Source organism: Embiotoca jacksoni, unplaced genomic scaffold (genome assembly GCF_022577435.1).
Source record: "Embiotoca jacksoni isolate LCO1_2020_lvr unplaced genomic scaffold, fEmbJac1.0.p SCAF_11, whole genome shotgun sequence".
Taxonomy (NCBI): domain Eukaryota; kingdom Metazoa; phylum Chordata; class Actinopteri; family Embiotocidae; genus Embiotoca; species Embiotoca jacksoni.
Window position 1 is genome coordinate 11,705,125 of NW_027185241.1, and position 20,352 is coordinate 11,725,476.

Sequence of the window (20,352 nt, forward strand, 5' to 3'; positions counted from 1 at the left end):
TCCTTGTCTATTGTTTTTGTGTCTTTCTTTTTTTTGGACTCGAGTCCAACCTTTCTCTCTGGCCACCTTCCCACCTCTAAATTGTATACCTAAATCTTGTACTGTGTCTTTTTCCCTCTGCTTTTGTCTCCACACTGATCCTCTAATCAGCCAACAACACTGTTTGGGGTTCAGTTTTGAAATGATATGCCATCCCTCCCATTCTTCTTGTCTCCTCATCTTACACTCTCACTTCCCTCCTCTTATGTCCTCTATTTCTTTCCCATGTCTTCCTGCCCCCTTTCAATCATTTCTACCCTGTCTTCTATTTATGATCGGTGGAGAGGGAATATAAAAGTCAAAGTGTCAGAGAATGACATCATGAGTTGGCTTCAAACTCACAACATCAGAAGGGCATGTTATGTGCCTCCTCCTTCAAAGCCACCAGGATACCCCAAATGTTCTCTTCATCCCCAAAAAACGAGCTCTCTGCATCTGCGTTATTTGCATAGCATTTGCACATGAACCCCAACTGAATTTTTTTTTTGGAATGCCAAGAGGCTAAATCCAATATTTATTGTCAGGGCCCATAACTCCTTTTCACTTTACTGGTGGAATTTGCATCTGCTTTGCATGTCCCGTAGCTTGGATCTGGGAATAAGAGGCCAGATGACCTAAATTGTTTCAATTTCACCCAGAAATATAAAAGCTGAGGGAAGTCTAATTATTACTATTAATCAAATTAGGACATCTTACATGTGGAATATCAATATGCAAAGTGTTATTTGCTGCAATAGCAAACTGAGGCAACCTGCAGTGATAAGATTTATAGGAAATTTGCTCTCATCATGATAATTATGCTGTCAGTCTACTGATGTTTTTTTGCATACAGAATGTGTTACTTTAGAATTATTTAAAGATCATTCAAAGCACTCTCTTTACTGAAGATGGAGCCTCAGTTTTCTATATATATTTTTTTTCTTAACTTGTGACTCATGCCAATTCATGCAATTTTACTGCAAAAACAGAACATTTCACCAACAGCACAAATCAACATTTTAGAGAAAATTTGCCATAAAATCAAGTATTTATGATCTCAGACTTCCCGAAGAAATCCTGGAGGGACTGAAAAATGTCTGCACACCGAGTCCCACTAAATTTCAGGTGTACCGGTGGGACTGGTTAGATGTTTAGGTGCACTTGACAGATCTTAAGTCACATGTCCGACTCTGGAGCCATGTATTGATTTTATGTAAAGTGCTAGCAGTACCTGCAGGCTGGAAGCTTTCCGTAGAAAGGCTGGAGCACGTGTAGATTAGTCCAGTTTTACAGTACACAAACTGTACAGTGTTTATATAGCTTGAAATGATCCCGAATGTTGGACTCTTTCTGCCATTTTCTTCTGCCTATAACTTCTACACTCGTGTTACTATTTACTATTCTACATTTTGGAATGCGCTGCACCAGATCACTTCTTTTTCTCCTCACACGACCACAGTGCAAGTGTGCTATACATCATTAATAATCTGTAACTGTATATAGTTGTATGGATTAAACAAAACAATGACGTTTAGCAATCGAGTTGCTCGAGTTTCTCGAGGAATCGTCTCCAGTGTTTGGCAACTGAGTGAAATTTCTGCTTCGTCAGATGTTCGTCAGGTCGCTTCTTCAGCAGGCGACTAGCTGTTAAGGTTGCAGGTCAGTTCTTCTTCTACTTTGAGTCACCATTTCCTCTGTACTATCCAGCCGGTCTTTTTGAGCTCATTATCTGTGACAGCCCCAATTTGTGGCTGTTCAGCAGATTTTCTCCCCATTTCATTTTATGCGGTAAAGGCACCAGGAGATGCTTCAAACTTGTTTTCATGATTTTATTTCCTCTGTGGCAACAAAACACCTTAAAGGATCCCTCAGAAACTCCTGCTTATTAAACTAGACTCACCAAGCACTTTAAGGGACTAATACTGAAAAACTCACAGGAAACTAACTTGATAAGGCTCTCAAGCCCAGAAACATGAGGGCTACAAACAGCTCAGTGCACCACTCTCTCCAGAAGACCGGACATAACCTTGTAAATCCCTCTGTTCAAAAAGAATATGTGGACATGTAATGGTCAAGTCACCATCATGGCCCTCAGTTATATTGGTATCATTTCTTTCTACTTCGAAGTAGCACTTAAGTCTTACAATGGCAGAGAAAACCCTGTATTGAATGACCTGATTTCATCAGTACATTCAGTTTAGTTTGTTTAAATATATTTGGCCTGCAATATGCAAAGGAAACCTGCAGTACATCTGAGTTATATTCTTAACTCCCCCTGAGACATTTGTGAAGCAAATATCACAAACCTTGGTCTATTTTTCTCTTTTAATTTCCTTTGAACGGATAAGGAACAGGTCTTGCACAGAGATGAGGACTTTACATAAGCCAGGGAAAGTCATGCACAGCTAAAATAGTGGTAAGAGTTTGGTAGCTTGATTTGCACTGTAACTTTCTGAAATAAAATTGTCAGTTTTATCAGGGACCGTTGGTGTGGGACCATTTTAATTTCAGACTTAAAAATGAATCTTACATAATGCATAATCAGTCTTCCTTTAACTAAGGATTATTTGATTGAATGAGTGAGACCAACTTTCCACTTCATCCAAAAGTGTTTGTATTCTTTCCTTTAGAGTGGATATATGAATTTATACCTGAACTGTGTGGACACGGCAGGATTGGCTACTGTATATTTTTTGTGTATCTGCGAAAGGTGATCATCTTTGTCCAGGCTAGTTCACAAATAAAACACCAACATAAGCTAGCAGTTCTGCTTAGTTATTGTCTCTTCGATGACCACAGGTCCTCTTAGCTACCGCGTCTACTTTTATTAAGGCTCAGGCTCCATCTGCCACAGTTCACATTCACCTGTGCTATTTTATTCAGAGGACAGGTGAGCTTTTACATACAGGTGGCTGTTACTTTTTATTTTTTCTTTACCTTTCTCTCTCTCAGTCTTTGTCTCTCTTGCAGGTGACAAGCGAGAGAAAAAGAATGGGAAAGCACTCACGCACGCACGTTCCTGAATCTCTCTCAGTCTTCCAACACATTCTTTTGTGTACAGAGCAAATTGATGTGTTCTTCTTCCCATGGCCTACTTTTATATTTAAAATTCAACATACAAACATACACACACACCCAGTCACACAGAGACGGGCACACACCCCATTGAATATTAACTGCCATCTCCTAGGGCAAACAGCAAATATAATCACATTTGTAATGTCACAGAAAAATGGTGTGTCAATATTTGCCAAGTCTGTTATTGTGTTGAAATGGGGAACTGACTGCGGTTACCATGGTGTGCATGATTTTGGCAGTTGGCTTTGAGGTGAAGAAAGTCTTTCTCTCTGTCTCTCACACACACACACACACACACACACACACACACACACACACACACACACACACACACACACACACACACACACACACACACACACACACACACACACACACACTCTTGCAGTGTCAGAAAGATGTTTGAAAAATGACGGTAATCATTTTGATGTTTATTTTGTTTCAGTGAAGAAAAATGAGTTTTGGTGAGCCCCTATTATAGTTGAAATTGTACATGGTTACATTGTTGTGTGACGTAAACAAGAGCTGAGAGTCTTAGAAGTGACGGGGAATCAGTAACATGGGCCAAAAAGGGTTAAAATGCAAATACGCATGTTTTGACAACACTGGGGTTTCTGCTGGTGGCAGAAGGGAGTATGTTAGCTAGGCCTTTCATCATAGCAAGTTTGAGACTGGCAAGTTATTTTAGTATCACAGCTTGTTTATACATACAGTTTGTACACGACACAACTGCCTCTGACTTTGTGAGGTTTACTGGGGTGGTGTCAGAGAGGTTTTGCGTCAACTCGTCGTTTTTGATTTTGTGTTGGGTCGTGTCATATTTTGTTGTTATCTTATAGAAGATTAAAGTGCAATCCTGAAAGTAGAAGCTCGAGAGGTAAATCAACATTTTCTAGGTACAGCAAAACCATACCTTTTACAAAGATAGGATGTATTACCGGATCGCCTCATTCATGTGTTGCTCAGGTGTTTGTGGTGTTGTACCCACCCAATGTATTTCAGCAGTCACTATGTATGTGGTGTGTATGCTTTGAAGAGTACATGGATCTAACCAATGTAACTACTGTGGTTGGCATGATGGTGAATCTCTTTATGGTGATATTGCGTAATACTTCAAATCAAGGTGTTAATAAACAGTTTAGATACAGTTGTATGTTGTAGCAACAGAAACATGCTATAAGTACGACAAGGCATATCGCTGACAAAGATGTTGTCATTGGCGTTATCAAAACGTGCACCTCTCACCATTGAGTAACTTCTCCAAAGAGCCTCAGCTCTACTTATGTTGTTCCAGTCAGTTTCTTCTGCTTGTCACGCACACTGGATCAGGATAATGCTCTTTTAAAGCAGACGAGTTCATCTCGCGGTACTCCTGGTCGCAACCAGTGTCAATGCTTAATTCATACAGTATGTCAAATCATGCCAGTTGTGAGCTTGATATTGGCACTGATCTCCACATTTGATTCAATCCCTTATGCTTCAGTCACATCAGACAAAAACAAATCCGGGACGCTTGAATTGTACAGTACATTGTACAGTAAACAAACGTGGAAGACACATTACACATCGTAGGATAAATTGTAAACACATTTCCTGTTTATGTAACCGCAAAAAGCCTAAATCATAATGCATCTTGATTTTCAGAACACGTGCAAAACTAATAGAAGACATGCACCACTTGAAAGGGCAACATCATTCATCATTATGCATATTTCAATAAAAAAAAAAAAAAAAAAAGGCTATCCCATACAGATGCATGGACTCTCAATAACAGATTCTTCAACAAAGTACATCCATCCAGTTTAATGATCACTTTGAGAAGAGGCTGGACAGAAACTAAAACTCTGCTCACTAATTCATCTGCAGTGTTTATGTTGACAGGACCGGCCTGACATCTGCAGACAGCTGGTGCTCCCTCCCAGCAGGACAGACTGAATGAAGTAGAATTCACACGCTGTTCACTCCACTTCCACGGCTTCATATCTTGATATCTTGTCAACGAACACAAACAGATTTCAGATGAGAGTACAGAATGTTTTTTTTTTTTAGTCTAACTCTCTGGTAGGATCTCTAGATTTATTACGAGATAGTCAGCTATGACAGTTCTGAAAACTGTGGTGGCTCCATAGACAGTAACTTTTTACATCAGTTACAGTTTGGACTGCCTACATTGCTTGATGGCTAATAAAGCCAGCTATCATTTTACTGACTTTATGTTTTGAAATCATTTGTTGTGCTTGTTGCATTAACCGGATTTGTAAAAAATGTTTTGTGAGAAAATGCCCACATACAAAGAGCAGTCAGGATTTGTAGAATCGATATTGGATTTATCAAATAAATATAGCAATTAATTGGAGTATAGATTTTCTTTATAATCTGGCCCTTGCAGTTACACTGGCCTCCATCTAAAAAGTGAACATGTCTGTCATGTTTCACTCTGAGGTGTGTGCTAAAAGTGAAATCACTGGTATATTAATCTGCCAGTCAGTAACCTTCCAGGCCGTTCTTTCTCCCAGACACAGTGACTTTTGTGCCCTTGACTCTAATAATCCATCTCTCGCTGTGCGAAATATCTTTTCATGTCTGCCCTGATGATCATAATGGTTTTCTGTCTGAGCTGCAGACTCGTGATTGGCCCCAATTACTGCATGAACCCGAGGCTTCAAATCATCCTATCTATGCAAGGTGAGACACGTAATGGCGAAAATCTATTTAGGCCTGGTTTCCATCCCCGGCCTGTATGCGGCTCAATAAATCACACTTAATGCACATTTAAAATCACACAAAATTGACTGCCAGATGTTTATCATTACTCTCCTCTGTTGTATATTTTTTTCCATACACAACCCATATGTGCCCTACAAGCCCTCTTGTCTTCTTGAGCAATAATTGCTTTGAAACTTAATGGCTCAAAATGTGTATTTATTTCTCCAGTTTGCATGTCCCCCCTCCCCCCCACACCTCCACTTTAATTACAGAGCTGCCACTGCCTTCGTTCCAGTTTTAACAATATATCGACCACTTCTAGTCGACTATAAAAAGTGGTTCAAAAGGAAAATGTGCCTTAATGTTGTGTGATTACTTCTTTGTATTGCCAGATCAGTTGTTGTTTCCACTAGTTTTAGTCTGAGACGGGGGCCCTTGTCTGGACCCAGGTGCACCCTCTGAGGCTCCGTGATCAGACGTAAGAGAGACAGATTGACTCCAGGCTCTTGCCCTGTAGAAGCAAACTTCTGCCATCCAAATTAGTGGCTGGCTTGTCTTGCAGCATTCATCATTCCTGCTCCACTTTCTGCAGAGCTCGCCTGCTATTTTTCACTGAGATACCCCCACTTAATCTTCTAATGCCAGGTCTCTCCTTTGCGCATCCTCGTTATTTTGTTCTCTTTCTGTCTTTTTCTCTGAGTTCCTTATTTATTTATTTTTTTTTTTTAAATCATATTCTTCCACCTCCTTTTTCCAGTTTCTTCTGTCTTGCGTGTCTTTTGAGTTGTTTTTTTTTGCATCTCCACTCTCGCTCCACCTCCATCTTAACTTCTTACTCTTGATTTTTCTCCCCTCCCTCTCAGCCCTCCTCCATCCTTCCGGTTTCTGTCTCTCTGCCTCTGTCAGGCTGACTCTCTCTCCAGCAGTAATGTACTCGGAGCTGTTAAGGACAGCGGAGAAATCCCAAGTGCGTATAGATCTCTCTAAGATGTTGTCAAACTGTTGACGCGAGTGCTATCATGGGCTCCTGCTGTGCCTAACTTGGCGTACCCTCTCTACTTCTTAGTTACACACTCACACAGAGACACTCACACACAGCCATATCTGTCTCTGGAGAAGAGACGGCAGATTATGCACAAACAACACGGACCATTGCTGAGAATTTCAGCCACTTAACGAAGCCAATATAGACAGTTCGTCTGCTTAGATGATGCCCACATTCATACATCTAATGATACTTTTCTCTCTTGTTAAACTATTTGAAAAAAGATATGAGCCCCTGCTTCTTACCTTCAGAAAAGATTATCATGACAAATATGAATGTCATCATTATAAAGAGGATAATCTTTACATTATAAAAGTAAAAAAGAACAGTACAGTTTAAAAATTCTGCTATCAGCCTGCCTAGATGCATGACATCAGATGTGATGCTGATGATCCTCTCAACTCTACCCGTGTTTCACTAAAAATAATTAAAATAAATGAATAAATTAACCAAGGCAGTCAGAGCACCAAAAGGACAAAAAAACCAACAACAACAAAAAAAAAACAACAACAACGATGCCCCAAACCTGTAATACCACTGAGGCATCCAGCTCCTGCTCTGTGCTGGTATTGCTCTGTAGTTGCATCAGAAGATTAATGGCCGTTAAGGACGGGAGATGGGCTTGTGCGTTTTTTCTGTTTCTAGGGTCTTTTGGTTCTTTACTGTATGTGCATATGTATGTCTCTTATTTTGGAACTGGATATTTCTATGAATTATATTTAGAGCTATAACGAATGATTCTTTGCTCTCTTGCTGATATTTATTTTATGTATTTATGTTATTTTATTTGGCTGATTTTCAATTTCAGTCCCCGAGCGGGTGTAATGACAACCACAAAGAAACAAGAAATACATTAAAACAGGAACAGCAGTACTGTGGACACTTTGTAAGAACACATTTTAGAACAAAGACTACAATCCATAAAACAAAGCACAGCTGCAGGTTATTTGAATTACAAAGTGTGATTGCACACTTATCTTTTAACCATGATGTTAAATTAAATTTAAGGGAAAAATGTGTCACAGTCTGTGATAAGTGTTGGCAGACTGTTCCACGTGTACCAATGTCTGGTTGTAATCTTGTACTCCCGTCAGAAGGTGGCGGCGATGCGAATAGTCGCTTAATAATCGAAAAAATGAATTGTCAAATCGTATTTTTGCTTGAAATGCCCATCCCTACGTCAAACAGTGTGACATAAGACATAATCATGGCACTGAAATACCTTGTAGTCTACTGTATAGAAAAGCAGTAAATTCAGAGTGAAGAAGCTTCTGGAAGAATCTTGATTTTCATAATTTTTTTACATAAAAATACCTTTAATGAGTTCTCAAAGGAGTTGATTATTTTTCTGTTGCTTGACTAAGGCATGCACAGCTACACCAGTGACGCGGCTTTCCACTGTTGAAGTCGCCGGCACGGAAGTGGCAGCAGACAGTTTATTTCAGCTTCTGAATGTGGACTGTTGTTCACATTGTCCTCCACAGCACCAACATTTTTGCTCTGCTAGCTGTAGCATAGATTCTCTCACTCGAGCGCTCTGAAATTGACGTTGTCACCGTGTGTCGCATTGGGACTGACGCTAGGAATCCGATCTGAGCCAGCGGAGCGTCTGGACTCCGACACATCGGCAGGAATCCAGAAATTTTTGCAAAAATGAATTTCCAAACACCTCCAAAGGTGGTTTGAATCCGGATTGCAAAAATCGCATTTCATGTGTTTCAGACATTCAAAAACTAGTCTGGATACAATCTGGACATGACAAAAATCAGATTTGTGCTGGCAGTCCGAACATAGCCTCAGTGATAAATCGACTAATCAATTTAGGCATAATTAGGTTGAAGTTCATTTGCTCCCCACCTTGAATTCCTCAATATGAGGAATTTGCAAAGTAGTCAATAGAAAAGGTTCTAATAGCCTTACTTAAGCAATCATTCGTGACTGACAGGTATCGGTGTATTGTGGGTAGCTATATTGTGTGTGTGTGTGTGTGTGTGTGTGTGTGTGTGTGTGTGTGTGTGTGTGTGTGTGTGTGTGTGCATGTGTAGCCAGCCAGCATCCCTCTAATAACAGTTGATTGCATTATCATCCACGGCTGAGTGGTTGCTCACCCTGCTAGACAGATAGACCAACTGCCAAACCCCAAGGCCTGTGTGTGTGTGTGTGTGTGTGTGTGTGTGTGTGTCTGTCTGTCTGTCTGTCTTTCTGTCTGTCTGTTCGAGTGTGTGTGTGCGCGTGTGTGCGTGTGTGAGCGCGCATATCTTAGTGTTTGGTTAAATGTGACTGTGTGCATGTGCAAGTGCTTTTTTGTAATGTGATTGGGGGTGAAACTCGTAAGTCTTCTTCGACCCATTCACAATTTGCCACGTCAGTAAGGCAAATGCACTGCTATACGCGCGCACGCACACACACACACACACACACACACACACACACACACACACACACACACACACACACACACACACACACACACACACACACACACACACACACACACACACACACAGCCTCTCTCTCCCTCCCTGTTTCCCGAAGGAACGGGAACCTTTTAGACAGAAATGTTGTCAGCCTGGAATCTGTCTTGTCCCAACCAGACATGCTCAGCTTGTCTCTCACACTCACACACGCACATGCTTTGGGAATATGACTGCATGCGCGTGGGATTGCAGCCATTACATGCAGGCCAGTTTATCAGTGCCCTGTGTGACTTGTCATAATAGACACCGTGGGATGTAGTAAATTCTCAATTTCCAGACTAAATGCTGACAGAATATGCTGCCACTGCCTCCTTTCACGTATTGATCCATCTGCTCATGGATTATTCATTTACAGGGTTGCATGTTGCTTGAGGCGTTACATTTTTCAGTGTTACAACTTCACCAAAAGCAATCTCTATTTGTTTTCCCTCCTTTTTAATTTTCACCAAGGTATTTATGACAGTACCTCAGCGTTGACCTCTGAACGTTTCTTTTAACATGTTTTTGATAGTTTTATATATGACACTAGATTGTATTTTGTGACACATTAAGACTATAATAGTGTTGGATGCAGTGGGTTAAAATATAATTGTTTTTATCTTTTTGTCCTAACATTCGTCTATTTATCACTTTGCACCACTAATGGCAAACATAATGTACCTAACACATTATACCTGAAACAAATCCCACTCTCTAAATTATGTTCCTTTTAAATACCCCCCCCCCCCCCCCCCCCCCCCACACACACACACACACACACTCTTTTATTGGACGAAAAAAGACAACTGGGAATGTCACCCTGGACTCTTAAGTTGTTGTGATATGCTGATATGCTTATAATTTGTTTTGTTTTTGTATTTATTGTGATAATAAAAGTAATAGTTGGGGCAAATCCTTCCTAGGACATAATTCATGACCTTGATCTCTGTATCTGACTTGTTTGAGATACACAAAACTGGGGAGTGGGTCACTGCCCCACCCTGCCCTCCAGTCCACCTGTCCTCCCAGCCAGTCAGCATGGCATCCAGCTGTCCGGTCAGCCTATCAGCCAGTCGGGCCAAACAGACCTTGTTAGCTCAGTCAAGTGTATCCATTCACCCTAAAGCCACCCCTTACCCCAGCATGCTTACCCCTATAAACTACCACTGCTCTGTATCCCAAGGTCAGTGTGTCTGTGTGTGTGTGTGTGTGTGTGTGTGTGTGTGTGTGTGTGTGTGTGTGTGTGTGAGATGAGCGATGGGGGGCTGTGGAGGAGGAAAGAGGATGTGTTGGAGATTGAGGGTGGAATAGATGAAGGGTAGAGGACAGAAATAACAAGGGGGAGAAGTGTGTGTGGGTGTGTGTGTGTGTGTGGGGGGGGGGGGGGTGCAGGGGGGAGGGGTAGCTGGGGGTGTGTGTGTGGGATAGGCTGAAAAGTGGGTCATAGTGTGGTCTGTATGTGAAGCACCAGGAGCATCATATTGACCCCAAGGGCTGCTGTCTGTCTCTTCTCTTTCTCACTCATACGCACACAGGCACACACACATTGACACACACGTAAATCTCTCAGCCTGAGCCCTCATATATCATCTACCAGGCCTGAGGACCGGAGGGGAAACGGACACACCACAGATCTGTTTCTTTGGTCGGGAGAATCTGCACATCTCAATCGCTCAGATACTTTGGTTTAGTTGATGTATTCTGGGGAAATGACCGAATGGACTCACAAACAGTGGAGCTGATCAGTACGGTCGATTTAATAGTAGGAACAGCCATTGCATCGAGTCTGCCTCGTTCTTTAGTAGATTTAAATTTGAAGATGTATAAGTTATACCGTGTATATATAACTGACCAGGGAGTGTCAGAGAAAGTGTGGAAGCTTGTTAAAAGTAAGTCTGTCTGAAATGGAAAGTATGATCGTCCTGCGACCATGATAGCAGTGAAAATGAGGATATATATGATTTATCTATCATTCAGAGAGAGAATTAAAGGAGTCTGTATGAAATGTTTATGGTACTCGGAAAGCAAAGATTCTCCAGAGCTTTTTTCCAACATAAATATACACAATCTGACTGCAGCGAACTTCCCTGAACTGCCTGAAAAACTCCAGCAGGATACTTTATAATCAGTGAGAACTAAAAATGCTAAGTACTCTCCTGGCAGGCGGAAAACAAATCTGTTTGCAGACTTATCACCATGGGAACTCTCTCGTGCTAGAAAGCAAAACTGCTGTGTCTGATTTTAGATTGCAGTCATATCAACACAAAAATCTTGAATTATTTAGACCACAGTACTAATAACTGGAAGAATTTGTGTTACTGTTAGGCTGTGTAACTTCACTTGCTATTTATAGAACTGGTTTTGTACCAACTGTGCAGCCTTGCTACAGTAAGGAAGTCAAAGTGGATGTTTGTGAAAATCGTATGCTTGGTTTAAAGTTGATTTTACTAATGCATTACAAGGTGTTGCATTAATTCTTGTTAAATAATACTGTCTGGCATACTTTCTGCAAATACAATCGATGACTTATGAATGGACACAACTTCCATGGGTTCTTCCACGACAGAAAATGCTGCAATCTTGAAGCTGTTAGACAATATTTGAACTGTGCCATTTCTCACGTCTGGCAAAAATGGCAAATTAGCATTTTTTAATCATCTGAAGACACTGTCATTTAAAGATGGAGGGAAATGAAACGGAAGACGAGTCTGAGGTTAATATTGGGGTTGGGTGGAAGAACAAACTGACGAGGGCAAAACAAAGAGTGAAATTAAAGTAAGAAATATTCAATATTTGGAAGACATGGGGAAGCAGGAGAAAGAGTTCACCGATGACGTAAGAAAGCAGAGGGAAAGAGTAAAAAGCGAGTGTATATAATAATGTGGTGGTTCAATGAAGCACAGGGGAACCTCCTCTCATCTGTTGGCGTAATGTCGGCAAATTTCAAAATGAAGAGAGCAGATTAAATAAAATTGAGGGTTTGGGGCGGGGGTGGGGGAGGGGTGTAGAAGAACGATGGGAGTTGTGGTAAATGCGCTCAGTGATTGGAGCAGTGGGAATGATCCGTCTCCCAGCTTCTATTTTCACACCCTGGTGTCTCTGGTAAAATACTGTTATTTCAAACCTTGTTTGTCGCCGTTCTCTGTACATCTTTGGATTCTTTTAACAAAAATACCATTTCGTCCTTCGTTGATTTGGTGAATCCATCTGGCATCTCTAGGCCTTGATACGAGATAGTTGATCTAGCTTAGGTTTTTATTGGCATAAGTAGACACTAGTTTTTTGTATAGTCATTGATCAATGGGCTGTATCCTGCTACACTCAACAGAATGTAGTGTATATTATTTCAACAATGCTTCTGGCCATTGCTTGGATATTGACACCGCAATCTTTTAATTGCAATGGAGTAAATAGCAGTTTATGGTTGAAGCAATTTACTATTTCCAGTGCCCAGTTTTGCTTCTCATCTGTCGTTGTCCCAGTACGGAGAGATTAATAGGCAGTGTCTCACATTTACTCTTGAGAGTCTAGTTGATATCCAACTATGAAACGTAGGAGGTCAGATATAGATGTGACACCAGCAGTAAGATGATTTAAACTCATTCTTTCATTCATCTCTAATCACACCAGTCCTGTGTATCACACTCCAAGATCCATTAATCTGTCATCTATACGTGCTGGTCCTGTACGGAGACAACATTTCTTGCCATTACTATACTACACCTGCGAATGTTATATTCTGCGTGAACACAAGCCATTGGAGGAGAGACTGCAGGAACACCACAAAATGGAAATTTCAGCATTAATGCTCTGTAAAGACATCCATTTTCACTCTCTCGTGCACGGTGCATGCAAGCCACTGCTGCTTTATATCTTCTTGCTGCAATGAAAGCCCGTTTGGCTATTCATATTTGCAATTCTCAAAGGCAAAAGTGCAATCTATAACATGACAACATGTTTAGCCATAACTGGAGGACGAAGAAGTTCAGGGCCATCAAGTAAAATTATATACATAGTCTCCTTCATCCAAGGTCGCACTCAAGTTTCTCTTTATATGCTTTACATTATGGTTAGTACGCATGGAAACATTTTTTATTTGCAGTATCAAAGTTAATCTTCTATACATTTTAATTGTGTTGTATCCTAATTGTGTGCTACAAAGCTGAGTTGCAGCTAATCGAAAAATATGACCAGCTCGCTTTAGGGAAGAAAAAAAAAACAGGCAAATCCGCGAACTTTAACACTTCAGTCTGAAAAGCAGCCGTTTGTCTGTTTACAGTAAACAACTGAGTTGAATTAAAGGTTTCCAGCTTTCATTTCTGAATTGGCACATCTGCATACAATACATACATGGGAGTTTGGGGAAATTACTGTATTCCCATTCTGCCTGTTATTGTTTACGTGTTTCTCTGCTTTCTGACCCTGCAGCTGAGCCTCTGCTCTGCTTCTCTGTGGGGTGCTGCACACACCTGTGGGTAAATCGACAAGGCATACAGACATGTGCAAATATAGCCCAATACATCATTTTCATGTGTTGCCTGAACAAAGTATTTGTTTAATTGTATGTAAAGGTGAACACAGACACATGGAATGAATTTCAATTAAAGTTGTGTTTTGTTGTATTTTAGATCACAGTGGGGTACTCAGTCGCTCACGCTGTGTTCCTACTCATTTCTGCTGCTGTTGTTGGTCATGTTTAAATCACATTTATCTAGTCCTCTCTTGGATGAAGCTCTTCTATGTCTGTCTCTCCTACCTTCTTCAATCTGTTTTACTTTTTTTTTTTTTTTTTTTTCATGTACAGTGACGGCCATCTTTTGTCCATCGATTACATCCATAACTTTTCTTTTCCCCTTATCTCCATAGATAGTACTGTGGTGGAAATATCTTATGTACGACCCTGTGTATGTGTCTACACACACACACACGCACACACACACACACGCACGCACGCACGCACGCACGCACGCACGCACGCACGCACGCACGCACGCACGCACGCACGCACACGCACACACACCCCGACCCCGACCACAGGTGCTGAATTTCCAATAACCCTGTCTCTGTTGTATGATTTGTTTGTGGGGTGAATTTTGGGTGAATATCACACACACACACACACACACACACACACACACACACACACACACACACACACACACACACACACACACACACACAGAACCATGCACAGGAATAACCTCATGGATTAAATTTAGTGATTTGGGTCAGTCAGCGGGGAGGTTTTTAAAAGAATGAGCTGTGGTGCACCTCCAGAATACCCACACACACACACACACACACACACACACACACACACACACACACACACACACACACACACACACACACACAGACGCACACAAATAAATTGAGGAATAGCTGCATACATACAATACATGCACACACAGGCTGAGGCCAATTTCTTTTTGTCAATAGTGTGGTCAACAGTTTGAGATTGGTGGTTTATTTCAAAAACTCATGGACGCACACACAAAAACCCAAAAATACAAACCTGGTTTGGTCAAATCGAATATATTTTTCATATTGTATAAAACATAAAGCACAATTTTCATCTTTGGGCTGCAGACTGAGTGAAATAATGTCATTATTATACTGTATGTGTGTGTGTAATGGAGAGAAAGAGATAAAACATCAAATTAACTCAAAATTATCCTTTTTAATTTTTTGTAATTTAAATTTTTTTTTTTTTTTTTTTTTTTAAATTTAGCCGGATAAAGGTGCCAATTAAAGGTTTTTGTTTGCTGTTGCTGTGTCAAAAATCATGTATCAGTGATCATTATCTATAGTTTTTCCAACTGATCCAAACAAAGCAAATTAAAGTTAGGTAACTGCATTTGACTTTGTTTCATTCCTAATTTTTTCTTATGGTTAATTCATATATTTCTTTTACTGTGGATATTGTTACATCTGTACATATTGCATTGCGGAGTTTAATCATACACATAGTTACCTCTTCGTACACCCTTCATACCTATGAGCTCCAAATGGTTATCAGGTTTAACACAGAGCGAGTAAACACTCATTTTACAGCACATGCACACACCAGGATACACGTCTTAACCCTCTGGGCCTTTCCCTCATCAGATAATAGACAAGTCAACAGTTTTTGTGCACATTCTGTTTAAATAAACTCTCACCCAATCGCCTGATGGCCTTCACAGTAAAAAAAAAAAAAAAAAAGCAAATTACTCCCCCGCTCTACGCTGCACCCCCATGCATATGCAAATCATGTGCAAATAAGAGATTTCAGAGATTTTCCAATAGCAGCAACGGACACCGAAATACTGACTGATTGATAGGTTACCTCAGGCTGCTTTCTCACTGAGATAAACGGGAAAAAAAAATACTTTGTAGACTGCTAAATTTATAATGTAACATGTTCATTAAAAAGTCTAATCCAAACTACCAACATACAGTGTCCGTGACCTAATGTGCAGTGTGACTGGAGAATGTTTAATGTCATCGTGAATTATCAGCGAAAAGAGACAAGTCATCTGACTTTATACTGTTTGTACATAGTGTGTTAAGTTCTCAGTAAACAGAAGAATGTGTACTTCCCCCTCTTATCAACATAACGATCGTAATAACCGCTGCAGACCTCACTTGGATTTGATGTGACAGCCAGAAAGAGTGTGTTTTTGTGACATGGATGATAGCGGTTATGTCTCGATAACTTTCCAATTAGCTGAACATTTGAAAGAAGAGGAAGCAGAGGGAACTGCCACTGTGAATGTGACAGCGATTGTCAGCGCCCCCCTCTGTAGACACTGTTAGATATTGCTTGCGTTTTCCAAAAATATAGCACAACAAAGTGGCATTTGACCTGATTGAATGTCTCAAATATCTAGTGCTGACAGAGACGAGTCTGCATTGCATCAATACATGTGACTTTATAGGTTTTCTTTGAGCTACCAGGTGCTGCTTCGAAGATCAGAACCATATCGAGTTTGCAGCAATTTTCCACATTGTTCAAAACCGACCATTTCATTTTACGAATCAATCAAATGAGAGTAAGTTTATTTTTTTGTTAATCAGTGGATGCATATATAAGTAATAGTCACTTGCTAAACTAATGGATATATAGTGCAAAAATGTTCTTTAAAATATCCAACCAGTGCAACTCCAGCACATTTGTTCCCCAGCACACTGTAGTTACTTCTTCTGTGCAGTTTTTTATCTGTGCTGGCAAGTTGTGCTGACTCTGTAGATCGGCTTGTTTTGCAGATGTTTGTGTCTGTCTCTTGTGTGTGTGTGTGTGTGTGTGTGTGTGTGTGTGTGTGTGTGTGTGTGTGTGTGTGTGTGTGTGTGTGTGTGTGTGTGCGCGCGCGCGCGTGTTAAATTGATGGAGAGCTTGTTATTGTTGGTCTGGAAAGCGTCCCTCGAGACAGAGAGGAGACATCAACCACACAGCTGAGACCACTCCCACTGTAGTCCGCTGCGTGTGTGTGTGTGTGTGTCTGTGTATCTGTGTGTGTGTGTGTGTGTGTGTGTGTGTGTGTGTGTGTGTGTGTGTGTGTGTGTGCTGCCAGACACATAAAGGTAGGCATAATGAGCACCTTTTGCCAGCTGAACTTGTTCTAGCTTTCGCTCTCTGTTTTTGTTTCTCGTTCATTTTCTCATCACACACATCTCATACACACGTTTTTGTAGCTTTAGGATTACTCATTAGTTTTTGTTCTTTATATTTATAGCTTTGCCTCCAAAGAAATGTTCGCAACAAACAAACCCAAAGCCTACACGTCATTCATGTCCTACCAGTGTGACTCGTATTGTTTAAGGGCTTTTACGTGACATGCAGCTGTACCTCTGCTTTTCAGACATCATTAAGTCTTGCTTACTGTCTGATGCAATCAGCAAACACACCTCAAGCTCCAAACTGCTGTATTTTCATATTTTAAAGACACGTCAAGTCGGTTCACAGATAAGATGGTTTCCATGCTCACGCTATCTGAATTTAAAGTGGTTCAGGTGGATTACAAACTGTCTGCGCAATGACATATCAAAGGTTTTAAATTTAACTTGGTGAAACTTGAAAACTTAAGCTCTGTCCAGAAACACCGAGTATGTTTTTTTTGTTGACAGTGAGGGATTGGGAAAACAGTTTACCTTCAGGCAAAGTGTGGTGTGGTTGGTGATCTCTCTTTCTTCACATTCTGGGACCTGGTGTGTTTTTCTTACAAAAAAGTACTGTGCAGGAAATCTCTGTGTGTGTGTGTGTGTGTGTGTGTGTGTGTGTGTGTGTGTGTGTGTGTGTGTGTGTGTGTGTGTGTGTCTGCAGGCAATCGCTCTCTCTCTCTCTCTCTCTCTCTCTCTCTCTCTCTCTCTCTCTCTCTCTCTCTCTATCGTTTTGTGGACCAATTTTGGTTAAAATACACATTTATGAGGACAAACACTTCGTGAGGACATTCAGGCTGGTCCTCACAACCAACTTTGAAGTGCAATTTGAGGGTTAAAACTTAGTTTTAGGGTGCAGGTTAAAATTAGGTGAAGGTAAGGGTTGAGGTTGGGCACTTTGTTGTGATGGTTAAGGTTAGGGTAAGGGGCCAGGGAATGCATTATGTCAATGAGTGTCCGCACAAGTATAGAGATACAAGTGTGTGTGTGTGTGTGTGTGTGTATATGCTTGACTGCAGCAGGGAAGTGGATTCTAAGTGAAATATCTGGTTCAATGTGCCGTAAAGGAGCAGGCTTCTCGCTCCCCAGCACCACCGTGCCAGAACTCCCCGAGTATGTGCGTCTTTGTGTGACAGCTCTCCTGGCAGTGCCATGCTATGCCTGCCACCATCGTCTTGAGGAGCAACCAGGCTTAACATCACAAAGTGCAGCACAATGCTGTGTGTGTGTGTGTGTGTGTGTGTGTGTGTGTGTGTGTGTGTGTGTGTGTGTGTCCATGCTGATTGAACATGTTTAAATCATCTTCTAAGTTTGAATAACTCACCATGTCCATAGGTCCACTTTGATTATAGACAACTTAGGTGTTTGTTTTACGTATTCATTTTTACATTTAGTTTCTACCCAAATCTGATAAGTTCGGGCCAAACGCTTGTGTGGCAAGGGACAACGAATTTGGCAGTTTTCAGTATTCGTAATGTAGTCTCAAGGTCTTTATTTAAACGTCTTTATTTAGAAAGCACATTAAACACTGCTGACATTTTAATGTTCGCTCCTTAGTCAAGAAAAGAAGCCAAACGATTGCAACCTTTGGTTAATTTGAGTCGAGGCAGAAGAAATCTGAAGCACAGGGAAGTGTGAAACCATCCAAAGCAAACCGACGTGAACCACTTAAACTCTGCTTAATGTAACCCAATAAAATGAGGTCCGTACTGAAAACATCTGGTAGCCCGTTCTGTTTGCACCCAGAAACCTTGCTTGCTTCAGCATTCTTGATTAGCTGGCGGCAAGCCAGAACGAAAGGAGTCACATATGCACGTGGAATTAAACAAATTTAATGTGACGAGGGCATGCATTTTTTGTAATACCTGTGTTAATAAAGCTTAATATAATTAGACACCTCGTGAAGGTGTGAAGATAGAATACAGATTAGCACGACTCTGGTTATGAAAGAAAAGTGTTGTTTTTTTTCACAACTTGCAATAGAAGTGAGGTTTTAGAGGCTGGCTGAGAACTACTGAAGCTCTTGGGATCATTTGGCGGTGACTTGTTGAGGACATGCTGACCCAGTGTGCCTCCGACTCAAAGAAACTGCGCCAGAGACCAATTAAGTAGTTCTGTTTTTAGAATGCTTTGTGCTTTGCTGAATCTTGTATTGTACAATTTGTTTTGTGATGATGTGAAGGTTAGATCTCGGTTTTCTCAACTTCATAAAGTAATACTTTCTCTCTTTCTACAGACGACCCAACAGAAGCAGACCTATGGTTGCTCAACAGCTGCACCGTGAAAAACCCTGCAGAGGACCACTTCAGAAACTCAATCAAGTACGAACCTCCCCCCCCCTCTCCCACACACACACACACACCTGCTGCTCCACCCCTCTCTCACTGTCTTAATACATTATGTGACTAGTTAAACTGCGGAAATGAAACTAAAACAAATTCAGCAAGGTTTGAAAAGAAAATAGGTCCTTATTTCTGGAGCGGCCAGCGAAGGACTGGACCGTGTGTATAACCCAGTTTACGAATAGGCTCCGTGTCATATTTTAAAATGACGTGTCTTGAAACATTAAGACAACGCAATTGCGTACCAGAATAATACACCTTTTTAAACCCATTTATACATAAAGATTCAAAATATGAGACAAACAGAACAATGTGACTTTGAACCTGGAATATATTTGGTTATTTCAAAGTAAAAATATTCTCCAGCATGGCCAAAAAAAAGGATTTATGGTGCCTTTTTAAAAAAAAAAAAAAAACAATTTTCTCATGCATAAATGTGTGTGTGTGTGTGTGTGTGTGTGTGTGTGTGTGTGTGTGTGTGTGTGTGCGTGTGCGTGCATGTGGTACATCTTTTCAGCTTGTTGCCCTGTGTCAGTTTCCACCTACTCACTGTTTCCCTGGTCTCTCACAGCGATCGCACACACATCGAGAGGGGGAGCAACACCACACATATTTGCATAAACACAGAGAAATTAAGCTCAAAACTGTTTTGCATTTTGATTAATTTCCCTCCACCAGGGGCACACACACACCTGGCGGGTGTGTGTGTGCCTTTGTTTGATGCTGAGCCACTTGGAGATTTTGCGTGCAAAATCAGGATTTTGCTACTATAAACAGTTTTAAGGTTCAGTTGAGCCGTGAATGCCAATTTTTTTTCCTAGACTTTGCGTAGAATCAGATGCCATCAATAAAGAGTCCGAATTTAAAGCAGGGATCTCCAATCCGTCGCTCCAGAGCTACTGGTAGCTTTTTGCCCGTTTCCCATTTGTTGCCCAGCTCATCGTGACTTTTCAAATTAAAAGCATAGAGAAAAATGGATTTAAGCTGTGTGTGTTACTTACCAATTTGGTGTTCTCTCTCCCAAATAATCCTGCCACATAACTATTCATTCATGAAATGAGATCACACA

At 40.9% G+C, this 20,352-nt stretch overlaps 1 protein-coding gene across 2 annotated transcripts in view; it reads left to right on the forward strand.

The window, feature by feature from the left end:
- Positions 1-20,352, forward strand: part of cdkal1 (CDK5 regulatory subunit associated protein 1-like 1) — a 223,034-nt gene that overhangs the window by 18,187 nt on the left and 184,495 nt on the right. For both annotated transcript variants that reach the window (XM_069143201.1, XM_069143202.1), the window contains exon 4: positions 19,178-19,262. In XM_069143201.1, the coding sequence (XP_068999302.1) occupies positions 19,178-19,262 (85 nt within the window). The remainder of the gene's footprint in view (positions 1-19,177; positions 19,263-20,352) is intronic.